Source organism: Lithobates pipiens, unplaced genomic scaffold (genome assembly GCF_037356315.1).
Source record: "Lithobates pipiens isolate NorthernLeopardFrog02 unplaced genomic scaffold, aLitPip1_a1.2 Scaffold_23, whole genome shotgun sequence".
Taxonomy (NCBI): Eukaryota; Metazoa; Chordata; class Amphibia; order Anura; family Ranidae; genus Lithobates; species Lithobates pipiens.
In genome coordinates, this window is record NW_027507785.1 from 198,929,704 (window position 1) to 198,955,819 (window position 26,116).

At 41.7% G+C, this 26,116-nt stretch overlaps 1 protein-coding gene across 6 annotated transcripts in view; it reads left to right on the forward strand.

Moving 5' to 3' along the window:
• DENND1B (DENN domain containing 1B) overlaps window positions 1-26,116 on the forward strand; it is a 364,765-nt gene that overhangs the window by 180,715 nt on the left and 157,934 nt on the right. For all 6 annotated transcript variants that reach the window (XM_077452755.1, XM_077452759.1, XM_077452757.1 and 3 more), the window contains exons 4-7: window positions 10,636-10,685; window positions 11,315-11,434; window positions 16,360-16,429; window positions 23,364-23,444. In XM_077452755.1, the coding sequence (XP_077308881.1) occupies window positions 10,636-10,685; window positions 11,315-11,434; window positions 16,360-16,429; window positions 23,364-23,444 (321 nt within the window). The remainder of the gene's footprint in view (window positions 1-10,635; window positions 10,686-11,314; window positions 11,435-16,359; window positions 16,430-23,363; window positions 23,445-26,116) is intronic.

The window sequence follows — 26,116 nt, forward strand, 5'->3', positions numbered from 1 at the left end:
ATATGGAGTGAACTTCCTGTCTAGGGTGTGCTAGTGTCCATCACCTAAAGGTGCCTATATATTACTGTGGCTCTGTGTCCCGTAATGTACTCCAAGAGAAGGATTTTTCAGATAAGCAGGTATAAAAATCCTATTTTTGTCCAGTCCATTTTCAAATATTTTTTTTTTTGCATAAAGATTTTATTAAAGATTTTAAAAAACAATACAGGAAATGCCAATGTAAAAGGACATGGTTCTGTTTTACAATACAGAACATAGCTACATACAAATGATGGAACCAACAAGAATCTCCCTGTACAAATTATAATATTCCTGACATGAAAAAGACATAAATTGCTCCATGAGATGCATAACCATTATTGTGTATGATATTCTAGTTATCTGTAAACATGTCAGAGTTCTCAAGAATTCAGGGCCTTCAAAAGTACTCGTAATCTGATCTTTGATTGTTCCGCAAGTCATGAAGGGAATGGGAATAAGAGCCAGCCACCCAAGTCACCTCGCAACCCCATGGCCTCGGTTTACTAGGACTTAGTTAAGGGGGGGACTAAGGAACAAAATAAAGGGTAGGTGTACACTTAGGATAATGTAGGGAGAGGGCGTGGGATGACCACCAACTACCCTTTCCATCCACTTCTGGTAACGATATATGGTATATAAAATCCACAATGCCCTCAGATTGCCCCATCAAAAAGAATAATGAACCGTAGAACACAGGTTAAATGCTATCTTGTACCAGTTCTTGATACAGCTGAGAGTTTCGATATTCTAACCAGGCTTCCGGTGTATTCGAAAAACTGAAAATTCTATCCTGAGTACTGTATATCAACTCCTCCATCGCTGCTATATGGCTGATATTTGACACCCATTCCCATGCGATTTGGACCTCCAATGGACTGGTAAGCATAGCCTAGCAGCTTTAATCATATGCATAACCACCGACTTATAGTATCTCTTTTTGGGTATTTTGGAGAGGTTAAGGAGGTACTGTGCTGGCGAAAACTCCAGTGAGAGTGAAAAGATCGTAGTCATTGTGTCGTGCACTTTACACCAGTACGGCTGAATCAGTGGGCATGTCCACCATATGTGGAGAAAAGTCCTGCTTGCATCTCCAGCATAGATTTGAGACAAATTTATGCAGCAACTCCGGTGTCTTATACCACCTTGTTTCCATTTTATACCCATTTTCCTGAGTGCTCACATTCAGAGAACCTTTGAAGCTATACAAGTGAATGCGGTCCCAACTAGTTTCCTCTATCACTGTGTCCAGCTCGGTTTCCAAGAATGCAGCACAGAGAAGCATAAGGCTCCCTATGTTTTTCGTAAAGATCTGTTAGTTTACCAGGGAGTTGGATACCTAAATAGGTGATGACCTCTGCTTTCCAGAGGAAATTAAATTTTGTCTGGCATAGTTGTGTTAGTTTAGGGGGTAGAGAGATGTTCAGTGCAAAAGATTTTGAATAATTAATTTTTACATTTGAAATAAGTTTAAACTGTTCTAGGACTGGCATAAGATTGGGTAAGGACGTCAATGGGGATGAGAGGAAGAGCAGAATCTCATCCGCAAAGGCAGCAATCTTGAATTCCCATTGATAAACCTCAATACCTTTTATGTTTGGATAGCCTGGATGCAACCCAAAAGAGTTTCCAAAGTAAGGATATACAGTAGGGGAGAAAGAGCACATCCCTGTCTGGTTCCATTATGGATGAAGAAGGTGTCTGATAAGTGGTCATTGACCCCGAACTCTAGCTCTTGGGTTGATGTATAGCACCCTAATAAAGGCACACATACAGCGTCCCAATGCTTCCAAAACTGCATCCATATAGTCCCAGGCCACTTGGTCGAAAGCCTTCTCTGCATCCATTGCCAGAAAAAAACCTTCTCATTGGGTAAAGGTAAGCCAGTGATGCAAATTTAGGGCTTAAATGGTATTGTCTCTGGCCTCTCCGCCAGAGACAAAACCAACTTGATCTAGACCCACCCAAGCAGGTAAGACAATCGGGTTTCCAGAATCTTGGAGAATAGTTTTAGGTCCACATTCAGGAGAGAAAAGGGCCAGTAATTGGCTACTTTAGTGGGGTCTTTATTCTCTTTAAAGTGATTGCTGTGAGTTGCAGTTCAGTGAGTAAAATAAGTACTCAGGGGATCAAATAATAATTTTCCCCACTGTGCGTGTGTGTGTGTGTATATCTAGATTTTGATATAGCCATGTTGCACAACCACTAGTTATTTTACCTTACTGGGTTGCAATTGTTAAACTTATGAAAAATGAAAGATGTCTTGCTGTTTAACTGAGAATTTGGTGTCAGTACATTCTAATGCCTAGTACATACGATTGGATGGAAAATACCGCTTTCAAAGTGATCGTTAGTACACAGCTTTCAAGAGCTGATCACGATGATTCATGCTAAATTATCCAAAGGGACAAACATGAAACATAACAAAACAAATGATTTTCATTTCATCAGTACAGTATTCATCTGAAAAGATCCAGTTACCAAGACCATGCATGCAGTACTAATGTTTGTTTGATTTCCCAATCATTAGTGGGGTCATATTGATGTTTGTTTTTGACTGCAGTAAAAGTTATAAGGATGGAAAAAATGTTCTCAAGCAAAAATTGTCAAGCAGTGTATGTGGTATTCATTCCAAAATCGAACGTTAAAAGCAAAGGACATTTTTTAAGTACTATCCAACAACATTTGTCAATTCATCGATTCTACTGAATTTTTTAATGAATTTTTGTACATAAAATCTATTAGTATATGGCCTGTTATGATAGGTGTGTGTGCAGGGGATGTGCCAGTTGTGTCTCGGCACCCTAATCACCCCACTCGCAATAGCATTATCACTCTGTGTGCCAGCGGGGATATGGAAAATATCTCCCTCTGACCATTTCTGCAATTAATGAAGTGCTACCTTCGCTTTCACTGTACTGGCTCTACCATAAGACTGTGTGTGTATATATGTATGTACATGTATATATGTACTGTATATACACACGCGCATGTGTGTTTGAGCTTTGGGGTGCACACCCTAATGCCAGCTATACAATTCTTGGAGGCAGTTATTTCAGTTCTAGAAACGAAGGAGTACTTTTAAGGACCTGGAAAACATGTTTAGTATAACCCAGGTATAGGAGCTAGTAATAATTTCTGTCTAAGGCTCCATGCACACTGGCTTGAACATTAGGATATTTAGAGGCATATTTTAAGCTCAGCGTTTAGAGGCAGGAAAAAAACAAAACCTTCTGGTAGGTGTTTTTGGTTTGAGTGTTCAGGCAGAAAAAATGCTAAACACACACCTAAACTGTGTATAAAACGCTCTATTTTTTTCTCCCAAAGGAACTGACGTTTTTTTTGCCAAATGTGCATGGAGCCTAAAACTTATGAAAAAATAAAAAAATTGCCCTGTCATGGTACCTAATAAACACTTAAAATATGTTTTATGGTGCTCCTCATGATTGATTGACTTGTGGATTATGAAGCTGTGATAACTCCTGACCAATTCTTGTTAAAGTTTGCATCACCAAAAGGTTAGAGATCCCTTTGTTTTTCAGGATCTCATGTGATATCCATATGTTTTTATTAAATAGAACACTCAGCAGGAGGGTGGGAATCTAAAAGTCTCTTTTCGGAGGCCCAGCCTTCTTTCTAGGCCTTAGTTTCTAGATCAGATTCTTGCAGCCCACCCGTACTGGCCTTGGCCTTCCAGCTGGAAAGCCTCATTCCAAGAGTGCATTTTCTTTCTGGTTAGCAGAAACTGACTGCAGATATATTTAACAATAGTGCAAGATAGGCAGTAACATTGGCTTGTGTTCCTTTCTGTAATTTCTACTGCTTTACCATGCGCTCCTCCATGATACTAAAAAAACTCTAACTTTAGTGTGAAAAAGTCACCTGTATATTAATTTAGTTAACAACAATGCTCAGCCAACCTGATATTGGATTATTACAGTAATTAACCGTTTTAGCCTGAATCTTCACTTGGAGAGAAAAACAAATACCTGCTAAAGTTCCTGTTGTCACATAAAAAAAAAAAATACATATAAATTAGTTAAGGTTAAGCACTGAGTACACTTTTGACTAGACTATATGCAATATTTTATCTGCCAAAGGATGTGTTATTGTCCATGAAGTCCTTACACAACCTTACCAGAAAACAGAACAAAAGCCTCATACACACTACTAGTTTTTTTTTTTTTTGTCTTCAACCCAGTGACAGCTTAGGTTGGAGCCGCTGTACTAGCAATCCAATGTTAGTACAGTTATCTTCCCCCTGCCAGAACACTCCGGTCAGCACTCCCAGCCAATCTCCAGTCAGCGTTCCCAGCCAATCATCAGGAGCTGATCGGGAGACCTTTTTTGGTCATGCCCATTTGACAGAAGCCGGCCCGACTCCAGTACACTATTAAAAAGCTATTGGCTAATAAAAAGGTTTTAACCACTTTCTTACTGGGCACTTAAACTCCCCTCCTGCCCAGACCAATTCTCAGCTTTCAGCATTCTCACTCTTTGAAAGACAATTACATGGTCGTGTAACACTGTACCCAAATTACATTTTTATCATATTTTCCCCCACAAATAGAGCTTTCTTTTAGTGGTATTTGATCACCTCTGTTTTTTTTTTTTAAATGACACAAAACCGAAAATTTTGAAAACAAACAAACCTGTTTTATATTTTGTTATAAAATTTTGCAAACAAGTAATTTTTCTCCTTCATTGATGTATGCTAATGAGGCTGCACTGCTGGGCACTAATATGCAGCACTGATAAGACAGCACTGAGAGGTGGCATGGATGGGTGGCACTGAAGGGTATTGATGGGTGGCACTGAAGGGTATTGATGGGTGGCACTGGGTAGCAGTAATGGGCCCTGGTAGGTGACACTAATGGGCAGCACTGCTAGATGGCACTGATTGACATCACTGGTGGGCATTAATAGGTGGCACTCTTGGCATTGATAGGTGGCACTTATATTCACTGGTGGGCACTGATTGATGGCTATGACTCTTCCTCTTTGGGACCGATGTCCCTTCAACAGAAGCCAGTGATCGGCTTTTTTTTCTCCTCTTGCTATTAGCGTGAGGAGAAAAAAAATGATTACTGAGCTTCTATTTACATCACCTGATCAGCTGTCATTGGCTGACAGCTGATCACGTGGTAACGGGCCATTGACTCGGTGATCACAGAGCACGCTGTGCGTGACCCGCAGGGGGTGCAGGGAGCGTGCAAAGGGGAGGACTTCTACTGACCGCCTCCTGGCAAAGTAGGTCCAGGCTGTAGTAGTCATTCGGCTATAGCGCAGATGGGAAGAGGTTAATGGAGAATTAAAAGGTTTTAATTTCTGTCTGTATTGCTGCTGCTGATTGTTTGAGAGCCGATCATGACAGTTCCGAAATTACCTGAAGGGACAAACGCAGAAATGTTTCTCGTACGATATCAGATCGTATGATTTCTGTTTAATCCGTGCTGTATTCATCTGAAAAAAATCCACACATGCTCAGAAACGACAGAATACTTTACAATATAATACAACACATTACATCACTTCCAAAGTTGTATTCTGTCATATGAGAATTTTTGTAACTTTAGCAATCTCCTCATTTTTGATATGAGACTAGCATGCACAAAAAAGTGGGGGGTCATTCGTCTGATATTCTCAATGTGTTTATGAGGCTTAAGAATTCATACACAGAAGATGCAGTGAGACTGTGTTGGACAGCTATTCCTGCACAGTTCTGCCTCATGACAAGGCCTTGTCTCCTGTGTGCTCGGTTCACACCACTGCGTTGCGTGCATGTAGTGAATTTTTTCAGCGCAACGCAAAGTAGGGACATCGTGCAATTCACAGGTATGACATTTTAACAAATTTTGTTAAAACAAAATCCTGACCAGTGCAATGCACTGGGATCACTACAGATCCCGCTGGACCACACAGCACACCAGCTGCTGCACTGTAACTCAGTAGCTGATGTTAAGTAGCCATAAAGAGGGTAGATCTTTGAGCTTTAAATAAAAGTTAAAATGCAACAGCGTTTTTTTTTTTTTTTTTTATGGTTTAAATATTGTATAACAGGTCATAGAAGCGGAAACGCAATGACCTACACAACTAATTAAATCAATTAGGGCATATATGTAATGTTTGTTTATGTTGTAAAGTTTCAATAAAGTTTCAAAAATTTCAATAAAAATGCATCTGAGAAAAAATAAATAAGACCCCTTTCACACCAGGGCGTTTTGCAGGCGCTGTAGCGTTAGAAATAGCGCCTGCAATCCGCCCTAAAAAAGCTGCACCATTGTCTGTAGTGTGAAAGCCCGAGGACTTTCACACTACAGCGGTGCGCTGGCAGGACATCAGGGAAAAGTCCTGCCAGCAGCTTCTTTGGAGCGGTGTGTTTACCGCTACTCCACCGCTGCTCCCCATTGAAATCAATGGGACAGCGCTGTAATACCACTGGCAAAACGCTGCTATTGCGGCATATTGCCGGCGGTTTTAACCCTTTCTCGGCCGCTAGCGGGGGGTAAAAGCTCCCCGCTAGCGGCCGAAATGCGCCGCAAATCCGGCGGTAAAACGCAGCTAAAAATAGCGGCGTTTTACCGCCCATGCTAAGGGCGGTGTAGTGTGAAAGGGGTCTAAAGGTAAACAGACATTTCTTAGACCCTTTTCACACTGGTACTCAAAAATCGCCCACAAAACGCTGAGCGCCCCCGCGGCGACTTTCAGACGATCTTAAGGAACCAGCGGCGCTCTTCCCTGAAGGTCACGAGTCTCAAAAGAAACTGCTGCATGATCCGTTCTGAAGCGTTCCCCGGGCGCCTCTCACTCATCTCAATGGAGAGGGGCGTCCCTGAGGCGCCTCTCTTAGGCTACCCTCACACTGAGGCAGTCTTCAGGCATTTTAGGGCTAAAAATAGGGCCTGTAAAGGGCCTGAAAACTACCTCTCATGCCTACCCAGTGTGTAAGGCTGAGTGCTGCGGACCGGAAAAAAAGTCTTGTAAGCAACATCTTTGGGGCGGTGTAGGAGCGTTGTATACAGCACTCCTACACCACCCCTGCCCATTGGAATTAATGAGCAGCACTTCTGAGGCGCTGCAACATGGGCGCTTTTAACCCCTGCTAGCAGCCGAAAAGCGCAGCTAAGACTAGCAACAGGGTTTCTACCCCTTTCCTTACACTATCCAAAACATAGACAAAAGACTTAGCTTGACATACACACATAAAGGGGGTTATTTACTAAAGGAAAATCCACTTTGCACTGAAAGCGCACTTGGAAGTAAAGTCGCTGTAGATCTGAGGGGGACTTGCAAGGAAAGTAAAAAAACAGCATTTTAGCTTGAACATAATTGGATGATAAAATCAGCAGAGCTTCCCCTCATTTCAGATCTATCCCTTGTCTTTTTGCCTTTCGTAAATAACCCCCAAAGTGTACCAGTGCCCAAACTATGCTGATTATTTAATGATTAGCAAATTCTTAACAGGCAGTAAAAGATCTTGCAAACAAGCCCTTACTGACCCTCTCTATTGCTTGCAGGGTGAACCAGTTCATTCTCAAGGATCCTGAAAGATAGAGGGCTGGCAGTCTGCCTAGATCTGCTCTCAAAGAGAAAACAAAAAAAATCAACATTTCAGTGTGAAATAAAAAAAAAAAATCACTATAATGGCTGTAGATAAAAAAAAAAAATGAATGAAGGCACATTTTAAACTGCCTTTACCACTTACGCTCAATATGTAAATACTTAGTGGGCATAAATTGGACACAGGTTTACTGGAAAAGAATATAATTTTTTTTTATAACTGCAGTAAAATCCCATTCCTATCAGGGGAGCTGAGAGTGATTGTCTGTTCCTAGTGATTAGGAACACCCCATCTCCTCCTCCAGTCTGCCCATCCCCCATACAGTTAGAAACACCTCCCAAGGAACACATTTAACCCGTTGATTGCCCCTGGTGTTAACCCCTTCCCTGCCAGTAACCTTTATGCACTAATCAGTGCATTTTTATAGCACCAATTGTCACTATTACTAGTAAAAAAATAAATACAAATGCCATAAATCTATCCCCTATTTTGTAGAAAATATTTTCTTTGCGCAAACCAATCAATATACACTTGTTGCGATTTTTTTGGTTTTTTTTAACAAAAATATGTAGAAGGATACATATATTGGCCTAAACTGAGGAAAAAATGTGTTGTTTTTTATATATTTTTTGGGATATTTATTATAGCAAAAAGTAAACTTAAAAGTAAAAATTGTTGCTCTTTTTTTTTTTTTTTTGTTGCTCGTAGCGGTAAATAAAAAACAGAGGTGATCAAATACCACCAAAAGAAAGTTCTATTTGTGTGAAAAAAAGGACGTCAATTTTGTTTGGATACAGCTTAGTACAACCGTGCAATTGTCAGTTAAAGCGACACAGTACCATTTTGCAAAAAATGGCCTGGTCATTAAGGGGTTAAATCCTTCCGGTTCTTAAGTGGTTAAATATATCCAGGTTATGGTTGTTTCAGAAAATGTACTCTATTCACTGATGACACAAGTGGTGTCACAGTGATTTCATTAATTCATATTCTAAGGCCTCATGCACATTGGGCATAAAAAAGCTGCTTATACAGACGCTTGGCTTTTGTTTCGTTCAGCCTGCAGAAGCAACTCTGTTAGCGAATGTGTCCATGCACATTTGGATGTTTACAGCCTGACAAAAATTTATATATAAAAATAACCATAACAAGCGCGTTTTTCGCGAGGAGGGAACGCAGCGATTTTAAGTATATATTGATGATCGTGAGAAAAATGAGGGGAATTTTTTGGGGAAAAAAATACTTATAAATGCAAATACACATAATAAATGTGTGAGCAATATGAGCCACTATGAGCGTTTTTTCTGCCAATTTTTTCATGGACCCTAAACTGAGAAGCTACCTCCAAACAATTGAAATCCTCTGAATGCTCTCCCCCATCACAATTGAAGAATCAACATTAGGTGTTTCTCAACAAGAAGGTGTTTTGTATAGTTTGATTTGTTGGTAGTATAGCATTTGTGTATATCAGTGATTCTCAGCAAGGGGGTACATAAGTGTCCCTCAAAGGCTGCATACAATGACAGATTATAGGTCTGTGGCTGTCAGTAAACTGCTAATGAGCTGTTTTTGACAGCTTTACAAGTTCATAGATGCTACCCACAGAGCCAGTGCTCCTACATTCACTCAGAGAGGGCTTTAGGACCCGACTGGCTTATTGCATGGTTAAAGGACTCCTTTACCAGTTCACAAACCAAGGGATCATTTCCATTTTTCTGTGTAGTCAGTGTTTTCCAGCACAATGGTGGAGATGTACACTCAGAATCTGGTGCAACTGTTCATGGTAGCCAATCGGCTTCTAACTTAAGATTGCTCAATTAAAGTGGAGGGCCACCCCCAAAAAAAAAAAAAAAGCATTAATATTCTTTAAAAAATCAATGAAAAAAACAATTTGAACATTTTTTTTTTTTTTACCTGGCCAGAAATTCCTGTTTCTAGGCAGTCTTCCTAATCTGCCTTCTTCCTGCTCCTCGGTGATCTTCGTCTTCTCCCCTCCTCCTCGTTGTCTTCTGGGTAATGGGGCACGTCCCATTCACAGAGCGCAGCACGACTCGCGCATGCGCAGTAGGAAATGGGCAGTGAAGCCACAAGGCTCCACTGCCTGTTTCCCTTAGTGAGGATGGCAGCGCTGGGACCCGAGAGCCGAGGGACATGTCAGCCTCGGCGGCCGACATCGTGGGCACCCTGGAAAGGTAAGTCTCCTTATTGACAGCTACTTTTGTTTCAGCTGCTGACTTTTAAATAATTTTTTTTAGGGCTGAAACACCGCTTTAAGTGGATGTAAACCTTATTTGTGAAATTTGAGCTGGGCACATATATCTGCAGTGTTTTGTTATTTACCTTCAAAGCACTAAACCCTGTAGCTTTGTCCTCCTCCGTTCCTCTGTTATCAAGCATGATCTCCGAGTCCCAGAGATAGAAGTGTGTGTCGGGGGAGGTTGTAATAAATAGATTAGCAGACTGCTAAACTATACACAGGTAACCTTTGCACGTGTGGGGAAGGGGGCGTGTACCTTTCCTCCAATCAACTGTCTTACAGTGTCTAGCAATACTCCCCTCCTACATGGGAACCAGGAAGAGAAAATTCTAACATGATGTGCACTAAACAGTATATAAAGGTGAAGACCGCAGATATACATGTAAAATTTATGTAGAGAGATTTGTTTTATTTCTGTTTATCATCATTTATACTTCACTGGGTATATGGTGGGTTTACATCCACTTTAAGCTTTAGCAATAAAACCTGGAAGCTGATTGGTTTCTGTGCAAACTGCACCAGATTTTGCGCTCTCCAGTTTTAGTAAATAACCCTCAATGGCTTTATACACATTTTGTAATTCTGTGGAAGTTCTCTTGCTGTCTGTGGCATTATACTCCTGAAACATGTCAATCTGTCCCTCACAACGATCCTGAACAACTAATGTTTTGAATTGTTACACAAGTGATACCTTAATAGTATTTCAATGATTTTTATGCATTGGTTTTGTCATCTCTCATTGTAAAGTTTTGTGGTATGTTTATTTTCAGAAAATGTTTATCTTCCCCTTTTGTTTCTGTAGGAGATGCTGTGCATGGTGCCAAAGTTCTGCTTTCCCTTTGCTATTGACAGGTGAGCTCATAAAACGTTTCACTATGTTTGGTATCGTGCCTCTCTGTATACCATTTTCTTGACCAAATATAATTTTGTAAATCTGTTACAAACATGGAAAACATCCCTGTAATAAACCTCCAGCCAAATAATGGTGGAAACCCATTATATGAAAACTTCAGACATATATGGGCTTTCCATCATTATTTAGAATTGTTATTTTTATTAGTATTATAAATATTTGTATTCATATTTTGATTTTTTTTTTTTTCAGTGTGTGTGGCCTTGAGGGTGGGATGTACATTTATATATTGTTTTGGTTTTGCACTTGGAAGGGTTTCCACCTTTATTCATAAGTTTCTTTTTTGGATTTATTTGCTTTTGTGTAAAGGTTTTTGAAATGGTTGCTCTACCGTCATTTATGAGTGAAAAATAAATGTTTGACGGTATTAGGGTAGCGCTGCATTTTGTATATTAGAAATTGAATTTGGGTGTGGGAACACATAGCAGTGTCAAGCAACAACTGATTAGTTTATTTTCATTAACTTTATATTTTCTTTGGGTTATTTCAGGTTCTTCTTCTGCACTTAGAGTAGCGCGGTGACATCTTGATCTAATTAATAATATTTTTTATCTTTGTACTTTTTCAGGGGTACCCAGGCACAAATGGGGCAACACTTTACCTTTGTTCTGACTGATATTGATGGAAAGCAAAGGTTTGGTTTTTGCCGCTTGACCTCTGGAGGTAAAATCTGCCTATGTATTCTAAGGTGAGCATAATAGTAGCTCTGTCATTTTCTAGTAAATTGTGTAGATCATACCTTTCTTGTGTTGACATTGTTGTTGATTTTTTATGTTTTAAAGTTTAAGCTGACCACAGACAGTAGTGTGCATGCACAATTTGACCTTCAGCATTCAAAGAAAACGGCAAACTGCCCCAACTTGTTAGCCTAGCATCAATGTTAAATGGATAATTTAAATTATTGTAAAAATAAAGGAAAAGGACCAATGGGGCAACAACATCAAAGTTTGCTGGCGTTGGTTTATCAGCACAAGGGGTAATTGGGACATGTCTATGGACTAGCTTATCTGCTTTTTGCAAATGTTGCAGTCCCACTATTCATTTATTTTACTGAACCAAACTTTTTTCTCCTGTCCTTCACAGATTGATACTGCCACTTTATTTTTACTCCGTAAGCCTAGTACACACGATCAGAAAATTGGACAATAATTACCACTTTCAAAGCAATCGTTCGATAATCTGATTTTTAGTACACAGCTTTCACGAGCCAATCACGACCGTTCATCCAAAATAATACCAGATCGTACAAATTTCATTTAATCAGTACAGTATTAATTTAAAAAAATCGGAAGATCACGACCGGGCATGCTCGGAAATTACACAATACATTATAATACAATATAAAAATATATAATACTGCACTAAGGTTAAAAGGGACAGGCAGACAACAGCTAGCATAAATTGTGGGTAACAATGTACATGTAGGAAATGGATAAATACAGTGCTTAAATGTGCTTGGTAACAAGGAAAATGTCCATCAATCCCGAGAGGCACCCAATAGGTGAATCGATCTTGATTAAAAGGTGAACAGTAATCTTCCACCAACACCACCACGGTGAGCCAAGCTTCTCTCCTCACAACTGGACCACTAGATTATAGGGGGTAAAAACCGCCAAAACATCAATCCACCACGAACTGCTCCAGCATGGATCCAGAAAACACTCCTCATGTTGATAGGTGTAAAGACAAAAAACACTTCATGGTGTAGTATATGAAAACCATTTGAATTTATTAAAAGCACATATAGAAGTCTATAAAACTCTACTCCACAAGTTTTTGGATGCGTGGCGCCGCTGTGCATGAGGACTGCGGCCATTTTGTTGTTTTGGAACCATCAGGAATTCTTATATGACATGCCTGTTTACATCTGCCACTGTGTGAATATATATGCTTTTAATAAGTTAAAATGGTTTTGATATACTACACCATAAAGTGTTTTTTTTTTTTTATCTTTACACCTATGGGGTGCCTCTCGGGATTGATAAACGTTGTCTTTGTTATCAAGCACATTTAATCGCTGCATTTCTCTATTTCATACATTACAATACACCACAACTCGTTGCATCACTTCCAAAGTTATATAATTTTATACCTTTTTAGTAACCTTTACACTTTTGATATTAAACTAGCATGCAAAAGAAAATGAGCGATCATTTGTCCGATATTCTCATTGTGTGAACGAGGGTTAAGACAGTGGGGTTGATTTACTAAAACTGGAGAAAGCAAACTGGTGAAGCCCTACATAGAAACCAATCAACTTCCAGTTTTTTTGTCAAAGCTTAATTTAACAAGCTGAAGTTAGAAGCTGATTGGCTACCATGCACAGTTGCACCAGATTTTGCACTCTACAGTTTTACCAAATCAACCCCAATGTTTTTATAGATTAAGTGTTCCTGTTACCGTGTACTCTTGATCCAGGCTTTACATGCAAGCCCCCCCCCCCCCCCCTATTTTCCACAGTCTGGACAGGGGGAAACCCGCTCTATAGATGTGAACCTGCAAATTGTGAATCTCTTTACTAACTTGGAATGGTGATTGCTCACCTGCCCCTTCCTATGCAAGCCACTTCCTCTCCGTCACTTAACCTCTGACTCTTTCAATTTAAAAAATGTACCCTGCAGTGGCACCCCAGTGGTTCAAGAGCCTGGAGGGTGACTGGGCTACTAATAGGTAGCAGTTCTGGGAAAATATTCTCGGGGAAACTGTTTGAATCTCGTTCTAATGAGCCATGAAATATGGGGAAGTTTGTTCACTGTGACAGGCCTTGATGGGGCCTTGTATTTCACACTAGACCTTAAACTCAGCAAACCTGTCACTCTGTATATTATGCCGACAGAGCTACTTTGGTCAGTGCTCCATAGTTTTCTTTTCTCTGCACATTTATTTCTCCCAAGTTTCTAGCAATTCATCTGCCAGAGATATACATTTGTGTTGCGACACAAGGCATGCAAAGCTGAACAGTCACAAGCACATACAGACATATATGCATGGTGAGCACAAATAGCTAGGGCTAATTTTTGTTACCTGGAGGAAAGTAGAACCGTTGCCCATATGAACTTTAAAAAACCTTCTTTTTAATTTTAAGCTTGATTGGCAGTTGTAGGTGACAGCTGCTATTTTACTTTTCTGAAATGTTCAGAATAGCTGCATCATTAGTGCATTTGGGCACTGCGCTGTAGTGGATAGCACTTTCACTTAACAATAAAAAGGGTCGCTGGTTCAATTCCCAACCACAACACTACCTGGCTGGAGTTTGAATGTTCTTCCTTTGCCTGCGTGGATTTCCGGTTTCCCCCCACACTGCAAAGACATGCTGGTAGGTTAATTGGATACGGTCTAACTTGGCCCTAGTATGTGTATGTATGAATGTGAATTGGGGACCTTAGATTGTAAGCTCCTTGAGGGCAGGGACTCATGTGAATGTACAAGGTATATGTAAAGTGCTGCTTAAATTGACATCGCTCTATAAGTACCTGAAATAAAATGTGGGTTGTTGTTGGTTTTTATTTTGCAGTGACATTGTACTTACTAACATGTTAGATTATTACTTTCCAATCTAACACCAACTATATAGTCTGTGAACCTACCAAAAAAAAAAAAAACAACATTCAATTTGTATTCAATCAAGTGGGCCTTTGCACAACCAAAGATGTTGGTAAACGTAAATGAGATTGCACAGTCTGTAATGTGTGAGATAGACTTTAGGAACTAGTGTGACCTGTTATTTTCATACTTGCCTTGTGCTACCCATAGACATAAGAGAGTACAGGCAATCTATTGTACAGGCCTATTTTCATAAATGCTATGTACAAAAGTGATTTGTATTCAGAACAATGCCAGGAGTTTAAATGTTCTCCCCTTGCCCGTGTGGGTTTTTTCCAGGTACTCTGGTCTCCTCCCACACTCCAAAGACATGCTGGTAGGTTAATTGGCTTCTGTCTAAATTGGCCCTAGTAGGTGTATGAATGTGAGTTAGGGATCTTAGATTGTAAGCTCCTTGAGAGCAGGGACTAATGTGAATGTTCCGATATATAGTTACTATGTAAGTACCTGTAGAGAAGGGAATATCACCGCTTCAGGCAGGTCAGCTGAAACAAACACTTCTCCCCTAAATATCAAGAGCCCCAGGTGCTGGCAAATGCGTGTAGCAAATGAAGGTAAATGGAAAATTCTGGACAGCAGCACTCCAGAGAAAATTTCTTTTGCCTTTTATTGAAAAATTGGGATCACACTGTACAAGCCACAGCAAAGCGATACAAAACAGAGCTAACTCGTTTCACACTACGGAAAGTGCTTACTTATAAATGTGAGTAAGCACTTTCCGTAGTGTGAAATGCATTAGCTCTTTTTTGTATCGCATGGCTATGGCTTGTACAGTGTGATCTTAATTTTTCAATAAAAAGCAAAAGAAATTTTCACTGGAGTGCAGCTGTCCAGGATTTTCCATTTTCCACTTATCTTCATGTCAGTAGCATGCTTGGTTTACTATTAAAGCAGGATATCTTTTGTTTGCAACTCAATTATATTCCCATATGTTTTTTTTAGTTTCGATAGCTACTGTATACAACCCCATAAATACATAGAAAATCATATATATATATATATATATATATATATATATATATACATACACGAGGTATGCCTAAAAAGTTTGGTGAATGGACCCATATGCACATGGCTATCCGGAAACGCGTGAAGAAGCCCCACCTAGCGTGGAGTACAGAGGACCATCAGGGTAAACCCGCTGCAGGCAGTCGACCGTAATCTGTATGAGAGATAGGGTTACAGTGCAATGGAGCAACAAGTGAACATTAAGTTCTGCTACAAATCGGAGAAAACGGTGTTGGAGACGCATGAAATGTTGGTGTAAGTGTACAGGACGGGAGCTGGGAGCAGAAAATGTGTTTACAATTGGTTCATTACCAGGCTGCCAACTATTTTGAAGGCCAATGAAGGTAATTTGTTTGTATCTTCTGTTTTCTAATACCGTTCACCAAAAATTTTAGACACAACTCACGTGTGTGTATGTAATATATATTTATTTATTTACAAATATATAATTACACACCGACAGTTCATAAATATTAACATAGCTAACTTTTCTGCAGTAAGTCTAGAGTCAGCACTATGACCTCTTATCTTGCACTAGAGAACAGGGCTTTCCTGTGCATGCCAGTCTCTTCTTATGTGTAATGTAAAGCTCATCATCCATTCTATACACTTTGTAATGACCCCCAAACACTGCGGCTCTGCCGAGAGGGAGCCAGCCTGACACGACATTGAAATGCATGACCTCTCTTGCACAGAGCGGTGCATCTTACTATCCCTTTGTAACAGGGACATAAATCTGCCGCCCAGAGGAGGGAGATGCCCACACAAGGGACAGGCTATTTTTCATTAGGCAGTAGAAGGCAATATTCATGCAATAATATGATAAATGGCTCTACACTGCAGTGAATAGTCCAGTGTCTTTGCTGGCAGATAAATCAACTGTTCTAAGCATTGCCACTGAATTTAGTAGTGTGTGTAAATATGTGTGTGATGTATATATGGAAATGTATATGCTCATGCTTTGGTCATGCTCTCTTTTAATAATGTGTTTATTCCATTCAGTTATCTCCCCTGGTTTGAAGTCTACTACAAATTATTAAATACACTGGCTGACTATTTAGTAAAAGAACAGGTAACAATTTGTTATCTCTATAGCTTATGAAAATGAACTGTTTGTTTAATTCATTTTATTCATTAGTACTTTGTGTCGAAACAATACAGTCATGCAAAACAGTAAGTACATCCCATGGAGATGATTGACTTTTTCAGCATATTTGAACAGGCAGACAATATATATTCACTCAGACAGTGCCTAGATATTAAGGTAAAATTCTTGAACAAATGAGACACAAAAGTGACCTGATGTATTTATTCTATAATGCAAATAAACAAAAATGGAGATTTATAACATAGAAAAAAGTAAGAACATTTAAAACCATGTCAAATCAATAAATTTGAATGAAATGGTAACCTTCTTATGGAAGTTTGCAGGTTAGAGCCTTATTTAACCACTTGCCCAATGGGCACTTAAACCACCTTCCTAACCAAGCCAATTTTCATCTTTCGTTGCTCTCTGTTTAAAAAAAAAAAAAGGTGTTTTTCTTCATAAATTTTGTCCAAAACTTATACTGCTACATATCTTTGGTAATAATAACCCAAATCGGTATATGTCATTTGGTCTGCGTGAAAGTTATAGAGTCCACAAGCTGTGGTGCCAATCTCTGAAAATTTATCACATCTGAAGTACTGACGGTCTATCTAATTTCTTGAGACCCGAACAAGCCAGGAAAGTACAAATACCCCCCAAAATGACCCCTTTTTGGAAAGTATTAATTCCAAGGTATTTAGTAAGAGGTGGTGAGTTTTTTGAACTTGCACATTTTTTCCCACAATTCTTTGCAAAATCAAGATTTGTTTTTTTCTTTTCACAAAATTCTCACATTAGCAGGTTATTTCTCACACACAGCATATGCATACCACAAATTATGCCTCAAAACACATTCTACCACTCCTCCCGAGTATGGTGATACCACCCGTGTGAGACTTTTACACAGCCTGGCCACCTACAGAGGCCTAACATGCAGGGAGCACCACCAGGCGTTCTAGAAGCATAAATTACACATATCATTTCTTGACAAACTCTTGGAGCACCAGGACAATGGAAACACCTGAAAAATTACCCAATTTTGGAAAGAAAACACCCCAACGTAGAATCTGTGAGGCATAATGAGTCTTTTGATCGTGTCTTTTTTTTCTACAAGTTTATGGAAATGTGGGAAGAAAATTAAAAACGCATTTTTTTTTTTTTTTTTACACAAAGTTGTCCATTTATACAATATTTCTAACACATAGCATGTACATACCAAAAATTACACCCCAAAATAGATTCTCCTACTCCTCCTGAGTACGGCGATGCCACATGTGGGAGACTTTTCCACAGCCTAGCCACATACAGAGACATAATGTGCAGGGAGCACCATCAGGTGTTCTAGGGGCATAAATGTCAAATCTAATTTGACTACCTATTACACTTTTGTGAGACACTGATGGGCACTGTAGTGCCATGGATGAGGATGGCCTGGGTATGACTGGGTATTGTGGAGTATGGCTGGGTATACAGTATCTGGGTATTTATAGATATGGCTGGGTATTGCTGAGTATGGCTGAGTATGGATGGGGGTGGATGGGATGGCTGAGTATAGATGGCATGGATGAGTATGGATGGGGCTGAGCATGGATGGATGGATGAGTCCTGCAATGGGCACAAAGCAGTGCTGTGGGCACTACAGATCCAGCCCACAGCGCTGCTGCACACGCTCTCTCTCCCCCCCTCTCCACTCACACAGTACAGAGAGGGGAGAGAGGAACCGGACATGATGGCAGTTTGTTTACAAGTGATCCCTCATTTGACAGAGCAATCACATAGTAAACAGCCGCTGTCAGCGACCATTTACCATGATCTTTGATGCGCCGGGTCCTTGGGACCCGGAGGTCACAGATACTCCCATGTGTGCGCCCCTGGGAGGACGTCATAGTACACCCTCCCAGAGTTATCAAGCCACTCTGTAGCCGTCATTCGGATATAGCACGGTTGTTATGTGGTTAAACATCAGATATCTGAAGTAGGGTATGGTGTTCTGTTTCCTATTAATGTGTAGTGTCATCATGCCGAGATCAAAAGAGCTCTTTAAGACTCTAAGAAAGAAGTTATGGATGCTTCTGGATCCAGCAAGGGGTTTAAAAGATTATCAAATTATTTGAAGTCATTCCACTGTAAGGGAAATAACCTACAAATAGAATTTGTCCAGAACTGGTCAGACCAGAAAATCGTCTGTCAGATGCTAAAATGAGTCTTTAAGAATCTCAAAATTTGGTGACCCCATGGGATCAGTTCTCACTGATTTATGCATTCCCTCCTTTTCTGCTGCTACCTCGACTTCTTTGCAGGATCAAGCGGGCAAAGAAATCGATAGTTCTTGTGGCCCCAGTGTGGCCCAGAAGATCTTTGTGTGCAGAAATGCTGGTAGGGCCCCATTCTGAAACTCACATTCTGAAGAATCGGGGGCTTTCAGGCTCAAAGATAACTACTTTGATTAATGCAAGGAAGCCAGCTTCCAGAGTCATTTATTATAGAATCTGGAAGGCATATGCTTCCTGGTGTGAATCCAGGGGTTGGCATCCTAGAAAGTATGTCATAGGTAGAATCCTTGCCTTTCTGCAGATGGGGTTAGAGATGAAACTGGGCTTGACTACTGTCGAGGGCCAAGTCTCGGCCTTATCTGTATTGTTTCAACATCCACTTTCTTCGCATTCTTTGGTCCGAAGCTCAGAGCACCCCTGAACCCTTGGGACTTGAATTTAGTTCTATTGGTGTTACAGAAACAGCCTTTTGAGCCGATATGTCATATTCCTTTAGCCCTTTTGACAAGGAAGCTAGTTTTTCTGGTAGCCATTTCTTCTGCAAGAAGGGTATCAGAGTTGGCGGCTCTTTCTTGTAAAGAGCCATATTTAATCATTCACAAGGATAGAGTAGTATTGCGTCCTGATCCTAGCTTTCTGCCAAAGGTGGTTTCAGGTTTTCACCTAAACCAGGATATTGTTTTACCTTCCTTTTTTCCCAGAACCCTGTTCTAAGGAAGAAATGTCACTACATTCTTTGGATGTAGTGAGAGCAGTCATAATCTATTGTAGGCGACTGCTCAAGTTCTCAAAACAGAGGTTTTGTTTGTGTTGCCTGAAGGTCCTAGGAAAGGACAGGCAGCATTGAAATCCACTATTGCCAAATGGATTCGGCAAATAACTATTCAAGCTTGTGGTTTGAAGAGGAAAGTTCCACCTTTTCAAATCAAAGCGCACTTCACCAGGGCTGTTAGTGCTTTGTGGGCAGTGCATCACCAAGCCTCCATGGCTCAAATCTGCAAGGCCGTAACTTCATGGTCTTCAGTCCATATGTTCACCAGTTTGGATGTAATGCCGCGTACACACGTAGCCGTCTATCCGACGGACTTAGTCTGGCGGACTTCCCGCCAGACTGTGCGCCGTACTTTCCGAACGGGCTACTTGCCCACACATGGCACTTTTTCAGCAGACTAATACGGCGTACTAAGTCCGCCGTATTATCCGCCCTACTGAACGGACTCGCCCACACACACGGAGGAAAGTCCGCTCATTTCGAGCGCGCCTCCAGGTAGGCGGGGCCGGCGAAGGAGACGCCGCTGGCCCCGCCACCTGGTATGGACTTAAAGGGGAACCCTAACGCCGAAAAAAAATTCTTCTTCGTCGCCGCGGCCTCTTCTTCCGACTTCGGGGGCCTTGTCCCCCTCTTCGGTTCTTCTGCCGGGCCACCGCACCTTCTTATAGCTCTTTTACAGGCGGTGGCCCGGTCTTCTGTCGCCGCCGCCTTCCGTTCTTCTTCTTCTTCTTCTCCTGGAGATGTTGACTCGAAGCTCTCTCCGGCCGCAATGCCAGGGACGCGCTGCGTGGGGACTTATATAGGGACAAGGGGTGGGGTCTTCGGTTGATGTCACATGGCGACAGTCCCAGCATCCTCCGGGACTGTGACATCGTAAGGGGCGGGGTCACTATGTGACATCAACCGATGACCCCGCCCCCTGTCCCTATATAAGTCCCCGCGCAGCGCATCCCTGGCATTGCGGCCGGAGAGAGCTTCGAGTCAACATCTCCAGGAGAAGAAGGAGAAGAAGAAGAACGGAAGGCAGCGGTGACAGAAGAAGGCCTGTGAAAGAGCTATAAGAAGGCGCGGTGGACCGGCAGAAGAACCGAAGAGGGGGAAAAGACCCCCGAAGTCGGAAGAAGAGGCCGCGGCGACAAAGAAGAATGCCGGGCTCCTCCACTAGCAAAAGAGCTATAAGTAGATAGCGGAGGAGTCCGGCGAGAAGACCCCCGAAGACGGAAGACCCCCGGAGCTGTGCAATAAACTATTTTATCTTGTGTGTTGTGTTTTTTTTTGTACTTTATTTTACAGGCGAATGGGTAGGGGTACATTGTACCCCATACTCATTCACATAGGGTGGGGGGCCGGTATCCGAGGACCCCCTTATTAAAGGGGGCTCCCTGATTCTGATCAGCCCCTCGCCCGCAGACCCCGACAACCAACGGCCAGGGTTGTCGGGGAGAGGCCCTTGTCCTCATCAACATGGGGACAAGGTGCTTTGGGGTGGGGGGGCCGCGCCTGGTATGGCTGGGGGGGCGCTCGCTCGCCCCTCCTTTCCTGGCCGGCCGGGTAGCGTGCTCGGACAAGGGTCTGTTGTGGACTTTGGGGGGGACCCCCACGCCGATTTTTTTCGGCGTTGGGGTTCCCCTTTAAGTCCATACCAGGTGGCGGGGCCACCGAAGTGTCCTTCGCAGGCCCCGCCTACCTGGAGACCCGCTCGAAATAAGCGGACTTTTCTCCGGGCGGGAAAAGTCTGTTCATTTCAAAAGTACGGCGGACTGGCATACACACGGCCGGATTGTCCGCCGAAATGCGAGTCCGGCAGGAAGATTGGAGTGCAAAACTACTTTCTAAGTCCGCCGTACTTTCGGATCAAAACGGGGGGATTGTCCGGCAGACTTCAGTTTCCCGGACTTTTCCACCCGCTTGTTTGATCGTGTGTACGCGGCTTTAGAAGGCATGAGGATATCGCCTTGGGCGCAGTGTACTGCAGGCAGCAGTATAGGTCCTCGGGTCTGATTGCACCCCACTTTTGTTTGTGTCCCCTCAGGTGGCATTGCTCTGGGACATCCCATACAGTAATTTTTGTGGCTCTGTGTCCCGTGATGTATGATAAAGAAAATAGGATTTTTATAACAGCTTACCTGTAAAATCCTTTTCTTGGAGTACATCATGTTTTTTTGGAGTACATCCCTCCTCTCTTTGGTTACACGTGTATTCCTTTGCTACAAAACTGAGGTACTCCCAGTAAGGGGAGGGGTTATATGGGGAATTGAACTTCCTGTCTTGGGTGTGCCAGTGTCCATCACCTGAAGGTACCATATAACCCATACAGTAATTACTGTGGCTGTGTCCCGTGATGTACTCCAAGAAAAGGATTTTACAGGTAAGCTATTATAAAAATCCTATTTTAGCTTTTAAAACCGCCCTAGGGAGATTGTGAGGCCACCTGTCCAAAGGTTGACCTTGAAATGGATCTTTTAACTTTTTAATGATCCAAAGCACACTAGCAAATCTACAAAAGTATGCATCAAAAGAAAAAATTATAGACTGGTCTTGTCAAAGTTTTGATTTGATTCTCTTTAAAATCCTGTGGGGGGGTTCGAAGCTTGCACCTGAATGAACTTTGCATGGAGTAATGGTCAAATGTTTTATTAAGTTGATGCCAGAGATTGGTGGACAGTTATTCAAAATGCCCACAAGAAGTACCCAGCTATAGATGACAGTGCCAGCTTCTGAGGCCAAAGGTGTGCTTCTTCCATGGTACATTTTACATTTCTTGATCTTTTTATTGAATAAGTGATTGAAAAGGCCAATTTCCCCTGTGTTTATATCAAAGAAGGATCTATGGACAATATTTGAAGAGCTAATGTTTTCTTGTTAAAATATGTTGAAAAAATTCAATTTCCATGGGATTTTACATACTTTTTCCCTGAATTTATTAAACTCTTTTATGCTTTAATGCATGTACTCATTTTGTGCAGAATGCCCATTTTGTGTTTTATGCATTTTTTAATTCTTTGATGATGAACACCAGCCAAAACTGTTTTTATTTTAGTTGAGTAGAAAAGAATTAGCATTTCTGTTTGGTTTTTGCTTCTATCCAAGACTCCCTCAGGCCAGCTTCACATGTGTGTGTTAAAGGTAACCTCTGGTGGAAAATAAATTACCCTTGCAGTGCATCTTCACCAGCTCTGCAAGGGTTAAATGCATGTTTGTGAATAGGGTACCCATTAAAAGCACTTTTACTTAACCCATGCTTCACTTCCCTTGGCAGCTACCACTCAAATCTTCTTTCTCATGTTCTGACTTGTGAGCTGTCCATTAACATCCTTGTGTACAGTGCAGAGCTTTTGGCCCAGCAGTGTACTTGGGTAGAAGAAGCTAAATTACCTCAGTTGGGGTGAATAGGTCACCTTTTAAAATGAATGGCACATCAGTGCACGGTACTACAACATACGCGTGTTTATTCATTACACACAATCTGTGTTCTATTAGCTTCAGTAGAGGGTATAGGAGACATCAGGGGTCTAAGAGCATAAATGTATGTAGCAGGAGTGCCTATGTACAAATAAAGAAAAATATTTACAGCTGGACTCCAGGGCAAAAAATTCAGGGGTTAACTGCTTGTGTTGCCGGGGGGGGGGGGGGGGCTGCGGTGTAACAAATAAGGTTATATATACTTATCTTATTCCCTGCCACTGCCAGATGCTTTGGAATTTTCAGGTCCTTGGCATTCTCCTGTGCAGTACTGAACTGCTGCTGACCAGCAGAGCAGTGACTTTGGGGACAACTGCAATATTTCTTATTTTCAAGGGCATGATTTAAATTCGTATATATGCGCTAAACTGGAGGTTTGCGATGTATTAATGCTGTGTTTTTGTCCTTTCAGGAAAATGACTTGAATGATATACTGAAGACTCTGTATAATCACCCAGTTCCCAAAGCTCACACTCCGGTTAGTCTGAACCTGGTAAGTGTCCCAACCCACTAGGGCAAAGTACCAAAGCCGTGAATATTTCAGAGCATGTCATAGGGAATGGGATTTAAATGCAAGTCATTGGGTCCATTATTTACTGACAGGTCTGCATTATAATTGATTTCTAGTAAATAAATAAAAATCTCAGTGAAACTTTGTGACCCAGTTTGTCCTGTCCCTTCATGTTGTGGTGATGCCCTCCTAATATTTGGACCCCGACTGACACATCATGCTGCTAGCATCAGTACTGTATTTAAGATAAGCCTAGCCCATCCATTAAAGCTGGGTCATAAAATGTATATACACAGAAGTGGGGATCATTTTGATGATTAATCATCCCTTAAACCAACCTTAATATATCTAATATGTATACCCGCATATGTAAGGCATAGCCCTAAACCATGTCAGTGGTCTATGTTTGCATTCAGTATTAGAAACAAACAGCATTTATTATCTGTTATATTAGGGGATACATGATAAAGTATTCGCTTACATTGGGTTATGCTGCTGCCTTCAGGACACTTGCAAGTGTGCTTCCACCCCTTCTCCTCCAGAGTTTTTCTCTGAATTTCCTAGGGCCTCAGTTGCTTCTACACCATAAGCTGAGGATAAGGAGGATTATACTTGTACAGGAGTCTTAATCTGCAGACATAACTTCAAAACTTAAAGTGCATTTTACCTCAGCATTTCATATTCATGGTATGTGTCTGTTACCATGTACGTACTTGTATTAAAAAGTATCCTGTTCTCTTTGCATTGCTTCCTTTGTGTGAAATACCTGGTGAATCCTGTCAGTCCTTCTGCTTTTCTGTTTCAAACTGATCACTCTAGGCATGCAAGCACATCCATCTCAGTATGGTCAGTTTTCTTCTTTGCATACTTTTTGAGAGCAGAGCCTGCCTGTCCTATAGTGGTCAGACTTGTGATGACACCCCCCCCCCCCCCCACACTTTTTACACAGCTCTTTAGATCAGTGTGTTTCTCTGCCTAATACTTGCAGGCCCCTCTGAAGTCTGTACCCCGCAGCTCTCTAAGCCCCTTAAAGCAGAGTTCCACCCAAAAATGGAACTTCCGCTTTAAGCACTCACCCCCTTACATGCCACATTTGGATGTCATTTTTTGGAGGGAGGAGTGGGGGCTTCATTAGGAGGGGGACTTCTTATCCCACTTCCTCATTCCGCCCAGGGACCGCCAAGGCGACTCCTCCTTTCGCCTTAGACGGCCCCTCCCTCTAGCGACTTGTCACGTGTCCCAGGAGAGCACCTGTCCACTCCAGGAGTGCAGCACGACTCGTGCATGCGCTATGCGTGCCTTGGCTGTGAAGCCGAAAGCTGTCACGGCCAGGTGCCCAGAGTGACAATGGAGGCGCCGGCGGAGAGGAGGGGGAAGGAGCACATTCGGCCACATCGCTGGACCGCGGAACTGGTAAGTGTCTGTTTATTAAGTCAGCAACTACACTTTTTGTAGCTGCTGACTTTTAATAAACATAAAAAACCTGGAACTCCACTTTAAGCAGCTGTGAACAGTGGTCATGGGATCACTTACAATATATCTATAATGTTTTTTATATAATATACAGTATACATGTGTGTGTGTATGTATATATATATATATATATATATATATATATATATATATATATATATATATATATTAAATATACACACAAATGTTTTGCGTGGGGTTGTTTTTGTTTCACAAGATAAGGGTTCACTCATCCTTTAAAGAAACCATCTCTGTCCTTATTAAAGCAGTCTACACATGCTTAGACTTGAAGCTATGCGCACCAGGTAGGCTTTAACTTATCAGCCTAAGTTCTCTAAAAAATTCCCCTGCCTGAAAAGACTTTTCCAGTGCATTCCCTTTTGCAACAGATCTTACAAGATTCTAGCTGTTCCTGTTGAGGGACATCCCCGTGTTTTAAGACCTGACGGAATAAAGCTTAGAAGACCTTTATTATACCTCACAGGTCCCACCCTGCAACCTGCCATTGATACCTTGTCCATCTGCCAGGCTTAGCTGTCTGGTCTAAGGTTAAATCCCAGTATCTTGGATCTGGCCTAACAGATCCTTTTGTACTGCAGCAGATGGATCTCATTCCTCTAGCCCAAATCTATTTTGTTGATAGGCTAGTAGTTGTTATATTCTAAACATCCTGGATTTATTTTCAGTACATATGCGGACAAACCTTTGGCTCAGATGATACTCTGTGGCGCATTGGTGCAAGAAATGCCTCTTGCCTTTTCGGTGAACCCCTAAACAAGTTTATTAAGAACTTGGGGGAGGTTCTACTCAAACCTGTTCACCATACTCAAGGCCAAGGAGGGTCATCTGACTCATCCTGGATATAAAGGCTCTCCACATCTTTTTCCAGATGCAAAAGTTGCACATGGAATTTGCCTTGTCAGGTATTGTATCCCACAATCTGGGAGACCTTTTGGCTTCTGTGGATATTAAAGAGGAAGTAAAGCCTTACTAAAAATAAAAACTTTTCCCCGCAAGGCAAAGGCATAATGAGCTAGTATGCATAACTTACCTGAGATGGAAGCGCCCTCGTCGTCGTCCTCTGATGCCGCCATCAGACCCGGAGTGACTTTCGGGTATCGCTCCGGCACTGTGACTGGCCGGAGCCACGATGACGTCATCCCCGCGCATGCGTGCATGAG